The 16,354-nt window shown below is 39.1% G+C and overlaps 1 protein-coding gene across 19 annotated transcripts in view; it reads right to left on the reverse strand.

Annotated features, from left to right (window-relative positions):
• Positions 1 to 16,354, reverse strand: part of LOC131689361 (cell adhesion molecule Dscam2) — a 1,607,414-nt gene that overhangs the window by 307,765 nt on the left and 1,283,295 nt on the right. For 16 of the 19 annotated variants that reach the window (XM_058974402.1, XM_058974401.1, XM_058974393.1 and 13 more), the window contains one exon: positions 4,649 to 5,353. The exons of 1 other annotated variant lie outside the window; for it this stretch is intronic. In XM_058974402.1, coding sequence (XP_058830385.1) covers positions 4,649 to 5,353 — 705 coding nt within the window. Of the gene's footprint in view, positions 1 to 3,533; positions 4,376 to 4,427; positions 4,565 to 4,648; positions 5,354 to 16,354 lie in introns of those variants that run through there. 2 more of the 19 variants (XR_009305379.1, XR_009305380.1) reach the window with 2 other exon arrangements.

Here is a 16,354-nt window from a genome sequence, read left to right on the forward strand (position 1 = left end):
ACATATGAAATTCCCATATAAGCTGGAGCTCAAAATTTTTTTCAAAGGGGGGACCCCATGAAATTTCAGAAATCAAATTCGTATTTTTGATGTCAAACATCTTTAAAATGTATGAAACGTCGAGATTTTATGTCATCACGAAAAAAATTTTTTTTTGTGAAAATCGACTTTTTTGGACTTTACCGATTTCGCACATTTTTGCCTTTCTCATATAAAGAAAGGCTATGCAATCACTGTAAAAATCGACTTTTTAACCGAGGCCCGGAGGGCCGAGTGTCATACACCATTCGATTCAGTTCGTCGAGATCGGCAAATGTCTGTGTGTGTATGTGTGTGTGTGTATGTGTATGTGTGAGTGTCATTTAAACTCACACAATTTTCTCAGAGATGGCTGAACCGATTTTCGCAAACTTAGTTTCATCTGAAAGGTATAACGCTCCCATAAGCTGCTATTGAATTTTTAGTTGATCCGACTTCCGGTTCCGGAGTTACGGGTTGAAGAGTGCGGTCACACAGCAAATTCCCATATGAACTGGTACCACCATGATGTTCAAATGATGTAAAACATATTAAAATTGATGTAACATTACTCTAGTTTGCGGGTCTGGATCACTAATGATCAATCAAAGCAGCTTTGACCACATTGGCCACCTATGACGGTTCATGACGCCCCCGGGGAACCCGCCAAGTTCCTAAGCTAATATTACACCCATTCCCCAAAGAATTCTCAACCGATTTTTACAAACTTGATTTCAAATGAAAGATACAGTAATGTCATTGATTGCTGCTGAATTTCATTCGGTTCTGACTCTTGCTTCCGAAATTATAGGGGTGTTAGTAAGGATATACTGGAATTTCCCATATAAATCGGTACAATCGTAATACCTCAGAGGGTAAAAACTATTGAAATGGTCACCAAATTCCTTCTAATCGCTGATCTAGATCACTGATTGCCAATCAAACATTCTTTGAATATATTGTCCACTATCGACGATTCCGGAGTTCCGGAATTCCGGGCATATTCCACAATTAAAGTCACATCGGTTCATCGGTGATGACTGAACCGATTTTCTCAAACCAAGTCTCAAATGGAAGGCAAAATATGCAGTTGAGTATTGCGTCGCCGCACCTCCCCCCCCTCTTTGCCCTTACACCTCCCTCCTTCATCACTCCCCTCCCCTTGGACCACCCTCACGCCCGCATTTCCTTCATCCACCCCGTATACCGAAATAAGATGAAGGATTTCTGACGCATCCTCCACTCCCACTCTACTAACCCCCCATTCCCTACACGTTCAAACCCATTCCACCAACCTTTCCAAATTATAATCACATGAAGATAACATTGAACTCATGCTTATTAATCTAATCAAATATTATTCTTTTGCCTTTCTTTTATAGAAAGGTTAGGCAATTGCTCGGAGGGCCGAGTCTCATATAACATTCGACTCAGTTCGCCGAGATCGCAAAACATCTGTGTGTATGTATGTGTGTATGTATGTATGTATGTGTGTATGTATGTATGTATGTATGTATGTGTGTATGTATGTGTGTGTATGTGCGGATTTGTTAACAAAATGTCCACATCGGTTTCTCGGAGATGGCTGAACCGATTTTTACAACCTAAAATTCAAATGAAAGGTATAATATTCCCATAGGTTGCTATTGAATTTCATTTTCAACCGACATCTTGTTTCGGATTCGAGTTGAAGAGTATGGTTACAAAACAGAATTTGTTGATTTGTCCACATCGGTTTCTCGGAATTTTCTGAACCGATTGTGACAAACTTGATTTTAAATGAAAGGTCCATCAGCTGCTGTTGAATTTTGTGTGGATCCGAGTTCTGGTTCCTGAATTACAGGGTGATACGTACGATCACGCAGCAAATCCCGATTCTAACGAATTCTGCGATGAATGTAAAAAGGTGGATTTTTTTCCAAAATGTAAACATAACTGTTGAATTTGTAGATCTAGGTCCCCAACAGTCATTCAAAGTCTCTTTGGCCACACTGGCCACCATCGACGGATCCTGAAGTATCCAAATTCAGAATAACGGTTATATTGGTTTCTCGAAAATGGTTAGGCCGATTTGATCAACTTAGTCTCAAATGAAAGGTGTTGCGTCCCCGGAAACTGATATTAAATTCCATCTCCATCCGACTTCCGGCTCCGGAGTTACGGGTTGTGGAGTGCGATCACATAGAAAACTCCGATTCAAACCGATACCGCGATGAATGCACAAACGTGATCTTATATATACTTTCCAAGTGTAATAAGAATGAGACATTTTCATAATGTTACATTGTACGAACCAGCTTTTAAATCATAGTTTGTAGAAATGAGAAAGGCACAATTGCACCTCTAGGTGGATTAAAACAGGTTTTTGAACATTTATTTCACTTTAAAGGTGCACTTTGTATTTGCATTCTTTGACTTCATTTACATATTATAAAAGAAATTATAAAAGGCATCTGTTAGATGAATTTTGTTTCTGAACATTCACTAATTTATCAAACTTACATTAACCCTTTCATACCCAATTTTTTTTCTAGTGCATATGGGGTTTCGAAACTATTTTTCCTTGAAAATGGTGAAGTCAAGAATCACGAAAAGACTTTTTCATAAAGATAGGCGCTTCCCTCGCAGTGCGGGAAGCTGCTCAATTTTTACCTTCCAATGCTCAATACAATTTCCCTACAATATTTACAATACTGTATCGATTTTGTTGGCTATTTTCGGCAAATTTGAGACTAAGAGAAACGAAAGCAATGAAATTGAAAGACGGATAGGTATTCTAGGGCGAATCAGTTATAAACTTAGAACGGAAAACTAGAACTAGGCAGGCTCATATGGGCATGATCGAAAGGAAATGTGAAGAATTCTTTGCCTTCTGCAGAGTAGGAGTTGGGCGTTGCACCCAAGTCTACCGCATGTTCTAGTTTTCCGTTCTAAGTTTATAACTGATTCGCTCTAGAATACCTATCCGTCTTTCAATTTCATTGCTTTCGTTTCTCTTAGTCTCAAATTTGCCGAAAATAGCCAACAAAATCGATACAGTAGAACCTTGCGGCAATTAAAACATAGTAAAATATTTACAATAGGCCAACTGCGTGGAAAACGTAGCCCTAGATATTCCAACTTGATTAGTTTTATCACTTATCAATATTATTTCAACACAAGGAAGATATATGAAAAATTTATCTTCCATCGTCAACGTTAACTATCCCTGGCAGCACTGCTTCATCGGAATACAATCAGACTAATTGCAATAACTTCAGTTCTAGAGGTGATCCTTGTAACTGTTAATACTCAAATGAAAGGTAAGAGTTACATTTATTAACCTTACTTGTTTTTGTGAGCAAATCTTGCCTCAATCAAAAGTTATAGCTGTTTAAACACGCTGTTGTCCACAACCAACACGGGCCTGAAGGGGTTAAATTTAAGCATTTTCGAAAAATCAACGATTTTCATCAAATCCTCCCCCCCCCCCCCCAACCAAAGTTCTGGGTACGCCACTGATTGATTCAGTTGAACTTTTATTTAAATTTAATTTTCATATAACTTTTCGACAATTACAAAACCGGAATACATTTATAACAAGAAATTATCGTACAAATTGTGCCAAGTTTGAACCATTAAACTTACAGCAAGTAGCGTGTAGCTGTTGACTGAACAATGACAAAAAGCAAGTTAAAGATATCTTTCAATTATATTGGCTAATAAAGAACATCCAAAAGTAATGTAATGTAAAGCAGACAGTATTTAGCTTAGTTATTAGTGATTTATATATTAGGTATCTATATTTTATCAATGTAACGAAACGCTTTACTCTTTTTGAAGACAATAAAAAAATTAAATATAGTTGCCAGTCCCAAGCAGTACAAAGGGAATTGCCATCAGGATATTGTCTCCATCGAAGCGAGTACTGCGAACGAGTGGCATCCGCTGGAGACTAACACAAACGAAGTGCGTGAGCACAGCACAGTGACGAGCGAGAATGAAATCAGTCACGGCTGCTTCAGGATGTGTCTTCATTGGTTTGGTCACGCACCATCACCCTTCTGCCTGGTGTGTGTTGGTGTGGAGGATATGCCGAAGCACTAGAAAGCGTGAGGCGTCAGCTCTAAGCGCAGAGAATGTTATAAAAGAGATGTGTAATGCAGAAAGGGAGTGGAGTACCGTCAGTAGAGTAGTCGCGCAGATCCTAGTGGAACTGCAGAGCTAACAGTTCGAATATGGGCAGTCTTCAGTACTGCCATACATTACAAGCAAACTTTGAAGCTTTTTAAATTTTTCCTTGAGAAAAATACACGCAAACATACAGTTGTAAGTGCACGAGTACAGCTTTTCCCCGAAGTAGTCGCATCTAGTATTTCTGCGAGGAGCACAAGCAAAAATAGAAAAAGTAGATCCAGTAAACCACTCACATATATACTTGTGCGGATCTTTTAGTGGGTATGCCTCCCGCCAACTCCGCTCCATTAGTGATAATTTTATGCGTCTGTTTGCAACGTTTTGACCTTTTTCCTCCATAGAAACACATACGCACATGTTATTTTGAAGACTAGAGGTTGCCGTCAAGTAAGGTAAGGTGCAAAGTAAGAAAAAGTTGGGTTATGGGTATCTAATCGTATCAAAAATTACTTACCCTTTCCTTTCGTCCATACTGCCAATTCGTCAGATGAAGTGCCAGCTCCAACCTTATTGTGGGCGTTCATTTTCAAAACATACTGTGATCCACACTTCAATCCATTCAGTGTATACGCAAATTGATCTGAAGGAATCGATATACTTGACCAAGTGCCAGCTGCTGGACGATAAAATAAATTAAATCCTTGTATCGGAGTTCCACCGTCGTTAGAAGTTTCCCAAATGATCCGAACGCTATCATAGGAAGCATACTGTATTGAGAGAAGGGTAATGTTCGGTGTTTGCAAAGTAATGAGTGTGTACAGTATTTCATCCTTGCCGAAAAGATTTTGTGCTGAACACGTATAGTTTCCCGATAAGTTGGGTTCGGCTTTATGGATCTTCATATAGCCCTGCGATATAGCATAGTATGGGCTGAAAGTGACAGGTTGGTCATTTGTGATCCACCGTGTCCTCGGTGTTGGATTTCCAACTGCAATGCATTCCAGAGATATGTCTGTACCTGCTGCTACTTTGATTGTTTGAGAAAACGATGCTATTTTCGCCGGAGCACGAGTGCTTGTTGTCTGTGAAACAACGCTAGTTGGATCTCCTTCGCCTTTGTTAGTCGATGCAGTTACCCAAAAGTCGTACCTACGATTTTCAATCAATCCGCGAACTTCAAAATGCAAAGGACGTTTGCCATCAACACGAACCAAATAACCTGTATAAATCATATTAATAGTTATAGTCTTAGATGCGATCAACAGATATTTTTATCAAATACAAAAAAGAAAAGTAGGGTTAGATGATCCAATAGTGGATGAACTATGCCACCGTCTAAGCAATTTTAACAGTAAACTAACTCAAATTTACTGATATATGTTCTGTAGTTGTATTTATATGAAAGACTATTCAATTCTACGACTAAGAATAATCCGTACATGTGAGTTAAATATCTACTTTTTGCAAAATGTGGAAAAAAAGGAAACGCTCCTTAAGACCCAATAGTTGCTACAATGGTGCTAAAGCTACCAGTACACTGTTTGTCATAACGTAAAATATTTGATGAAGCAAAATTTGATCAAATAAACGTGTTTGACAAACAAATTTGATAAGGCCAGTACACGAGATCAACTGTTTAACAAACTTTTTTCATCAAATATTTGCATTGATGCGTTACCGGACGTTACGTAGGGTTACCAATTGTACTGAGAGCAAATTAAGGACATCCCTGCCAAATCTATTCGTAATTGGAGCCTGAATCAGTTGTCACTTGAGCCAGAATTCTGAAAAAGTCGAGATTCTGGTTTATTTTCCAGCAGTTGAACTGGGACGTTGGATCTTGATCGAGACAAATTGGAATGGTGTATATTGAACGAAGATAACCACTATGGCCAAACCTCATATCGAGTTATCCGACAAATTTTGGTTACTTCTAAGTAAAAACTTTTGGTTGGAATGAATCGCAGAGAGTATGCTTTAACAAAAACAATCGCTGGAAGTATTTGAAAATGACAATTGAAATTGATTCTCTTGGCATAAAGTTAATCTGAATAATTTAATACATCATGACGTTTTTTTGATCTCGCAAAAAATTGAAAAATGGAGTAAATCGCGAAATGTTTATTTGTCAATCGAAAGAACATTTTTTGCCATTTATTGTTTGAAAACAATTTCTTTTAAATGTTGACCATGTTGGCGCTTGAGGTAATCCATTCGACTGTTCCAATTTTTGATGACGGATTCGAGTATTTCAAGTGGTATCTGGCTAATTAGTCGAGTAATGTTGGTTTCCAATGGGAATGTCACCACCGCTATGTTTTCCTCAATGCGTGCTGGATGTGGTCGATTTGTTCGCTAATCATCCAATAACGAGAACTGCCACTTTTACTCTTTGATTGTATGGTGAATAGTGGAGTCAGTTGGCCGATTATGTCGACCATATTATGGTAGGAGTGCACGAAACACATTTCTCACTGATCGCTGATTTTCGAAATATAGTTCAATAATTTGAAAATGGTGAGCATACTATGGTGGCAAACAATACTAAACTGCAATAACATGACATACCCTGTTAAAAACCATCATGTTGAACCACCCTGTATATGCCAAAGTTTGAGACTAAAAATAAGGACATTTGAAGTAAAATAAGGACGCTTTCCAAAAACCTCGAAAATAAGGACATGTTCTTTAAAATAAGGACGGTTGGTAACCCTACGTTACGCCTAATACTGTTTGACAAACATAATAAAACAAGTTTGATGGACCAGTACACTGTTTGTCAAATATAGTCAAACCGGCGTATACGTCAAACAAATCGCCATGCGAAAAAAATTTGTGCTGTTTGAACTTCATGAATTTTCAAGAGTGCAAACACATGAAATATTTGTGTTAGCGCAGGGATGCCAAATGATTTTCCAGAAAATTTGTTTTATTTTTATGAATGGTCGAAGCAACTATATCGCACTCCTTTGTTCGTGATTATGTAGAGTGTGATCAAATACAAATTAAATACACCAAGGTCCCATACAAAAGGGTAATCATTTTATGACCACGCAATCAAATTTGTCTACCCTTCGTGTTGACAGGTCGAATTGTAGAAGAAAAATTAATTTGGAAGCGCTGTTCGATCAAAGCATGCTGTTCATATATGATTGAAATTTTCATTTCATTTGTTTTCATTTTATAGAGTACTTGGCAATCTGTAACCGTATTTGTGTTTAACGATTTGTTTTCTTCCACCAGTCACAGGTGGAGGAAAACAAATCGAAAAATAGCTTTTCGGTCGGATTTTTTTTTATGATGGAACCTGACCAACCGGTATAGACTTATCCAGCTGCGTTTGTACTGGGCCGTTTTATCGTTTGGATTGGGAAGAAAACAAACCACTCCTGGGTTTAAGAGGAGGGCGGTAGTATAAAATTTCGAGATCTTGGTGTGCGTATTTCAAACGTCAGATATCTATAGAGTACGTCTCCTGAATAAGTTTTACAGCGACACCCCGCTAAAACCATTCGGAATTTGATTCGGAATCCTGACTGGAGTCAGTATGGATTCCAAATCAAATGCAACAACCGATTCTGAGTCGGAATCGGTTGTTGTATTTGATTTGGAATCCATATAATGACTCCATTCAGAAATCCGAACAGGTTCCGGAATGAGTTTAACTGGGACAGAGCATTTCAACACCATTATAAATACTTCAGGCCTGCTATTTCGAACGTTTAAATTGGCTGAGTTTCATGTATGTCAGCTGCAGGAAAACAAAACCCCAATTAGTGTGTGTGAAAGGAATTGCATAGAACTCCCCAAGTAACCAATAAGCATTATAACGTAGCCTAATATCTGCTTTAGATCCACATATAAAGCTGTCCTAAAAAGCCGTGAAGCCCTAAATACTTATTTAATGCCGATATTATGCCAGAAAAGGCGAAATATAGTGCTATTACTGTGCGGAGATTGACAGCTCGTTTCTGCAGTACTAATGCTATTATATAGCAAAAGCGTACAAATGTCAAATTTGAAAGCCTTATATTGGCACTACTAATGCCATGGTTTTAAAATCATTTCTTATGTTTCCTTTCGGTATGATGAGCAAAAAGGAAAAAATTTAAAATAAAATATTCTGTTTAAAACCGTAACTGACTCTGTTCTAATGCATTGTAATGAATATCCTTAATGGGTTTTCGTTCTCACATGATATGTTTACAAAAATTACCTTTAGTAAGTCTCGAACTGAGGTACCTTGCCTCGTCCTTCACGGTAAGTGCGCTGCGTTTGCTGCCTGGACTATATTGCATATGTTCGATTGAAATGAAATATGCCGAATATAATCTTCAAGAAGAGTTGCATAACAAATAAACCCACTGCATTACAATAGCATTATATCAGCTTTTTATATGCTCTATAATGGCACTAAATGCACTTGTAAAGCTTACATGCTTTAAAGATCCTTGAAGTATGTACGCGTTATATCAGCTTTTTATACGCATATAGAGCAAGCTATAATGCTATATGTCGGCTGTGCAGTTATGCATTATTGATGCTAATAAAGAGCTTTATTGCGTTGTTAATGCTGTAATGGAGTTTCAATGCAACATTAGTGTAAATGTATAGCCAATATAGTGCAATGGCTTAATGCTTATGGTTACTTGGGTCTACAGCGACAAGGTCTACCCCAAAAAGTTTAGGCAGACTTCAATTGGACAAAAATGATTAGAACGGGAATTTCAAAAATATTTAATCCTCTTGTATTGTTGGACATACAAAACGGCGATGAACGCGGTATGGATTTTAGTTGCATTTCTCGCTCATTTGTTTATGTGCTTTCTCACATTTACAGTTAAGTGGCTACATTCCTCCCACAGCTCCGACAGGTGTGGTTTCTGCGCTGGCCTACGTAGAGTACTCTTTCGGCGCGTGCTTGCCGTTATAGAAGAACGAAAGGAACAAATCAGGTGCACCCTGACGATGCCTAATTTCTCCATTGCCTCGCTAGTGCAATCTAACTACATTACATGTTACAAACGCCGCCGAACCCTCATTCAGCAGCTAATTATTTCCGAAAGCTGCTTTCAGATTTGGCCTAGCGCAGAAGAAGTTGACATCAAAGTGGATCCAGAGTTAGTACACGAGGACGCGGACGATGAGCGATCAGATATTGAAAACGCAGTGGAAGATGCTGATAAATTAAACATATTCCTTTGGAACCAAAAACCGAAATGCGCATCAAGGGTCAGAAACAATGGGAAGATTTACGTTATTAGCGGGAAGGGAGAGGAAAAAGTTGAAATGGGTGATTTGCAGAGCGTTTTCGTCGATTTATGGATCCGGATCGCAAGATGAAACAAAATAGTTCGAAGGGAGAAAAGGGATCTGCTGGTTTGCCGCTAAAGAAGGATCGTTCATTACCCATTCGGAACCGATGTCCATATTGTAATAAAGAGTTTGCGGACAATGACGATGACGACGCACATTCGATGGCACATGAGTAGGTTAAGGTTTTACTTATTTTCTTTTCTGTAAATTCCAATTATATACTGTTCACTGTTACAGGTGAAAAGCCCTTCAAATGTGTCCCCACTGTTCGAAAACATTCACTCAATCGATAACGCTGAAAATACACGTCAGGTTGCACACCCTGGAAAACTCCGTACGTGTGCGAATACTGCGACCGAGGCTTCACTCAATCCTACAATCTGACGGTGCACCTGCGAACCCAACACAACTAGATAATGGTATAGGACGCGAAGTCGACATGCTGCCCGAGCACAAATGTCGAGTATGTAGCAAGGTCTACCGATCGGTAAAAAGTTTCCGGCTGCACGAGAAGTGGCATGCCACCAGGAAACTGTTCGATTGTCGCGGTTGTGGTAAAAAGTATAACACATATGTGGCCAAATGCAAGGCTTCTAATACCGACGTGAAGGAAAAGATGTACTCGTGTAAAATCTGCAGCCAAACATTCAAGCATCAGCAAAGCGGAGTGTACCACATGAGCAACAAAAAAAACACAAGCGGTTCGACATAGGTTTTGAGAGATCTGGAGACGGACGAAGAAGAGGCGATTTGCCGAAACTAAAATAACTTTCTCGTTCTCAAATTGTTAAAGCTACCAAGCACAACACCGGGCAACTTGAGCAATTTTTCTTGAGTATGTTTTTGGCAAGTGGTGAGGATAGTGTACGCGTTTATTGGATAGTATTTGGCGCACCAACATTAGTAGCGTAAATATCCAGCGCCAGACGTAGGTTCCGTTTGATGGATTCGATGAAATCGCTATCGACAAACTCTTCATCATCTCGACTTCCATGAGCTCATTCAATACTTTATGATAAAATAACAATAGTCAACACAGGCTACGGTCCGACCAGGATGTAGAATTCAACTAGATACATTCGACAATAATACCACGCAAGAGTGGCAGTATACTCAACTGCTGTATGCTTTTCAAGAGCAGCTGATTCTTGGTGAACTATCGGAAAGGATTCAAAAGAAATGGTATTTGCTTACATTTCAGCATGTATCAAACAATTGAATTCAAATAGTTTGTACCTTTCCGATTTATTTGAGGCATGATTTTCCTGGAAAGACAAATACCAACAATATCAAAAAAGCGCCAATTTTTTTAACGTGGCGAATGAATTATTTAAAGTCACGTAAATAAAACAATCAATCAATCAGCCGAATTTCAAACCTTAACTTTTTTTCGTTTTGACAACAAATTCTGTCAAAACAAATCAGTTCCGCGTACGGCGTATTTTGCTATCCTGAATGAGCAAAGCACGTTTGTCAAACTTCTCCATCAACAAGTTTGACAAACTTCTCCATCAACAAGTTTGACAAACTTCTCCATCAACAAGTTTGTCAAACTTCTCCATCAACAAGTTTGTCAAACTTCTCCATCGACAAGTTTGACAAACTGCAGCGTTACGCTGTTTGAAGTTTTGACAAACTGGTCAGTACACTGTTTGACAAATAGACAAATAATCGCCTTGACAAACACGAATGAAAAATTTGGCTAACTGTGTTCGATCAAAACAAATCAAAGAGCCAGTACACAGCAGTTCAAATTTATTTCACGAAAGATGTCAAATATTTGACGTTATTACAAACAGTGTACTGGTAGCTTAAGCCTATGTTCCCATACACGCTCATTCAAAACTACTCAAAATTTGACTTCAGGGCAATCAATTTCAAAAGTACCCAGCCACCAAATTTTCTGGCAGAGACCGTTCTGCTAGATTTCTGTCAGTCTTGGTTTGGCAGCCCTGTCAGATTTCTGTGCGAATCCTGTCGGGTTAGTTGAACTAGGGCGAACTCGGTGTCGCTTGCGTTTTCTGGCAAATTTTGACAGGAACCGAGCAAAACCCTGGCATAACTCGGAAATAAACCGTGCAAAGATTCTGGCAATTCCTACATGGTAGAATTTAGCACGAATCGAGCAAAATATCTGACAAAGATGTGGCAGGAAGCATACAGAAATCTTGGCCGTACAATTCTGGCTGAATTCTGGCTAAAAATGAGCAGTATCGGTTGGTTTAACCGCTTCTGTCAGAAACGGTTGTTGCATTTGAGCGAATTCTTTGCCAGAATTCTCTCATAACACTTTGCTCAACTTTTGCTAACTTTCTGCTTGCCACGGTGACTGGGTAATAGCAGTATGTTAAAAAATGGGTTTTAATTTGAGTAGAACTAACTCATCCCTTAAGCAACCATTAAATGTTCAAAATTCAGAGTGAAAAAACTACTTACTCTAAAAAAGTGTGTGGAATCAAACGTCGACTTAAACTAAAAACCTGTTTTAATCCACCTAGAGGTGCAATTGTGCCTTTCTCATTTGTACAAACTATGATTTAATAGCTGGTTCGTACAATATAACATTATGGAAATGTCTTTCATTCCTATTACACTTGGTAAGTATATATAATAGCACCTTTTTGCATTCATGGCGGTATCGGTTTGAATCGGAGTTTTCTATGTGATCGCACTCCACAACCCGTAACTCCGGAGCCGGAAGTCGGATGGAGATGGAATTTAATATCAGTTTCCGGGGACGCAACACCTTTCAATTGAGACTAAGTTGATCAAATCGGTCTAGCCATTTTTGAGAAACCAATATAACCGTTATTCTGAATTTGGATCCTTCCGGATCCGTCGATGGTGGCCAGTGTGGCCAAAGAGACTTTGAATGACTGTTGGTGACCTAGATCTACAAATTCAACAGTTGTGTTTACATTTTGGAAAAAATTCACCTTTTTGCATTAATCGCAGAATTCGTTAGAATCGGGATTTGCTGCGTGATCGTACGTATCACCCTGTAATTCAGGAACCAGAACTCGGATCCACACAAAATTCAACAGCAGCTGATGGACCTTTCATTTAAAATCAATTTTGTCAAAATCGGTTCAGAAAATTCCGAGAAACCGATGTGGACAAATCAACAAATTTTGTTTTGTAACCATACTCTTCAACTCGAATCGGGAACAAAATGTCGGTTGAAAATGAAATTCAATAGCAACCTATGGGAATATTATACCTTTCGGTTCATCCATCTCCGAGTAACCGATGTGGACATTTTGTTAACAAATCCGCACATACACACATACATACATACATACACACATACATACACACATACATACACACAGATATTTTGCGATCTCGGCGAACTGAGTCGAATGTTATATGAGACTCGGCCCTCCGGGCCTCGGTTAGAAAGTCGTTGTTGGAGCAATTGCATAACTTTTGTATATGAGAAAGGCAAAAGAATAATATTTAATTAGCTTAATCAGCATGAGTTCAACGTTATCTTCATGTGATTATATTTTGAAATGTTGGTGGAATGGGTTTGAAAGTGGAGGGAATGGGGGGTTAGTAGAGTGGGAGTGGAGGATGCGTCAGAAATCCTTCATCTTATTTCGGTATACGGGGTGGATGAAGGAAATGCGTGCATGAGGGTGGTCCAAGGGGAGGGAAGTGATGAAGGAGGGAGGTGTAAGGGCAAGGCGGGGGGAGGGGTGAGGTGCGGTGACGCAATACTCAACTGCATATTTTGCCTTCCATTTGAGACTTGGTTTGAGAAAATCGGTTCAGTCATCACCGAAGAACCGATGTGACTTTAATTGTGGAATATGCACGGAATTCCGGAATCGTCGATAGTGGAAAATATATTCAAAGAATGTTTGATTGGCAATCAGTGATCTAGATCTGCGATTAGAAGTAATTTGGTGACCATTTCAATAGTTTTTAGCCTCTGAGGTATTACGATTGTACCGATTTATATGGGAAATTCCAGTGTATCCTTACTAACACCCCTGTAACTCCGGAAGCAAGAGTCAGAACCGAATGAAATTCAGCAGCAGTCAATGGTAATACTATATGTTTCATTTGAAATCAAGTTTGTAAAAATCGGTAGAGAATTCGTTGTGGAATGGGTGTGATATTAGCTTAGGAACTTGTCGGGTTCCTTGCAGAGCTTGCAGTTCAAGATGCTGATTGTTCATAAAACTAGAAGGTAAGTGTCATTGAGTTTCGCTGGTTTTCAAATCTAACTTCCAGTTATGTTTTGCCTTTCTCATATAAAGAAAGGCTATGCAATCACTGTAAAAATCGACTTTTTAACCGAGGCCCGGAGGGCCGAGTGTCATACATCATTCGATTCAGTTCGTCAAGATCGGCAAATGTCTGTGTGTGTATGTATGTGTGTGTGTGTGTGTGTAAGTATGTGTGCCATTTGAACTCACACAATTTTCTCAGAGATGGCTGAACCGATTTTCGCAAACTTAGTTTCATCTGAAAGGTATAACGCTCCCATAAGCTGCTATTGAATTTTTAGTTGATCCGACTTTCGGTTCCGAAGTTACGGGTTGAAGAGTGCGGTCACACAGCAAATTCCCATATAAACTGGTACCACCATGATGTTCAAATGATGTAAAACAAATTGAAATTGATGTAACTTTACTCTAGTTTGCTGGTCTGGATCACTAATGATCAATCAAAGCGGCTTTAACCACATTGGCCACCTATGACGGATCATGACGCCCCCGGGGAACCCGCCAAGTTCCTAAGCTAATATGACACCCATTCCCCAACGAATTCTCTACCGATTTTTACAAACTTGATTTCAAATTAAACATACAGTAATACCTGCTGCTGAATTTCATTCGGTTCTGATTCTTGCTTCCGGAGTTACAGGGGTGTTAGTAAGGATACACTGGAATTTCCCATATAAATCGGTACAATCGTAATACCTCAGAGGCTAAAATCTATTGAAATGGTCACCAAATTACTTCTAACCGCCAATCAAACATTCTTTGAATATATTGTCCACTATCGACGATTCTGGAAGTCCGAAATTCCGGGCATATTCCACAATTAAAGTCACATCGGTTCTTCGGTGATGACTGAACCGATTTTCTCAAACCAAGTCTCAAATGGAAGGCAAAATATGCAGTTGAGTATTGCGTCGTCGCACCTCCCCCCCCCTCTTTGCCATTACACCTCCCTCCTTCATCACTCCCCTCCCCTTGGACTACCCTCATGCCCGCATTTCCTTCATCCAACCCGTATACCGAAATGAGATGAAGGATTTCTGACGCATCCTCCACTCCCTCTCTACTAACCCCCCATTCCCTCCACTTTCAAACCCATTCCACCAGTATGTCAAAATATAATCACAAGAAGATAACGTTGAACTCATGCTGATTAAGCTGATTTAATATTATTCTTTTGCCTTTCTCATATACAAAAGTTAAGCAATTGCTCCAACAACCGACTCTCTAACCGAGGCCCGGAGGGCCGAGTCTCATATAACATTCGACTCAGTTCGCCGAGATCGCAAAATATCTGTGTGTATGGGTGTATGTATGTGTGGTTGTATGTGTGTATGTATGTATGTATGTATGTATGTATGTATGTATGTATGTATGTATGCATGTATGTATGTATGTATGTATGTATGTATGTATGTATGTATGTATGTATGTATGTATGTATGTATGTATGTATGTATGTATGTATGTATGTATGTATGTATGTATGTATGTATGTGCGTATGTGCGGATTTGTTAACAAAATGTCCACATCGGTTTCTCGGAGATGGCTGAACCGAAAGGTATAATATTCCTATAAGTTGCTACTGAATTTCATTTTCAACCGACATCTTGTTCCGGATTCGAGTTGAAGAGTATGGTTACAAAACAAAATTTGTTGATTTGTCCACATCGGTTTCTCGGAATTTTCTGAATCGATTTTGACAAACTTGATTTTAAATGAAAGGTCCATTAGCTGCTGTTGAATTTTGTGTGGATCCGAGTTCTGGTTCCTGAATTACAGGGTGATACGTACGATCACGCAGCAAATCCCGATTCTAACGAATTCTGCGATGAATGTAAGAAGGTGAATTTTTTTCCAAAATGTAAACACAACTGTTGAATTTGTAGATCTAGGTCACCAATAGTCATTCAAAGTCTCTTTGGCCACAATGGCCACCATCGACGGATCCGGAAGCATCCAAATTCAGAATAACGGTTATATTGGTGTCTCAAAAATGGCTAGACCGATTTGATCAACTTAGTCTCAAATGAAAGGTGTTGCGTCCCCGGAAACTGATATTAAATTCCATCTCCATCCGACTTCCGGCTCCGGAGTTACGGGTTGTGAAGTGCGACCACATAGAATACTCCGATTCAAACCGATACCGCGACTAATGCAAAAAGGTGCTCTTATATATACTTACCAAGTCTAATAAGAATGAAAGACATTTCCATAATGTTATATTGTACGAACCAGCTATTAAATCATATTTTGTACAAATGAGAAAGGCACAATTGCACCTCTAGGTGGATTAAAACAGGTTTTTTTAGTTTCTACTAGAAAAACTTTAGAAAGAGAACTGCGGAGACTCCATTTTGGGTCGATTGGATTCGCGTTTAGTTGTCAAAAAACGAATCCAATCGAACATTGCCTATCCTTATAACATTGGACGTGTTGCCATACAATGCCGGGGCATATGTTGCCAAAAATGCTGTTTTTTTCTCCGCAGTTCTCTTACTATGAGTTTTTATAGTTTCTACCGTTTCCACAAGATGCCGATCGGCATGAAATAGATGCAGAAAAAGACCCTCAGATTAAACTCCCTAATAAAAATAAATTATACATGAACTTTAACCCATATAGTCTAACGATTCCACATACTCTTTGGATGATTCTCTGAATAGGT

The sequence above is a fragment of the Topomyia yanbarensis genome, chromosome 3 (assembly GCF_030247195.1).
Source record: "Topomyia yanbarensis strain Yona2022 chromosome 3, ASM3024719v1, whole genome shotgun sequence".
NCBI classification, from domain to species: domain Eukaryota; kingdom Metazoa; phylum Arthropoda; class Insecta; order Diptera; family Culicidae; genus Topomyia; species Topomyia yanbarensis.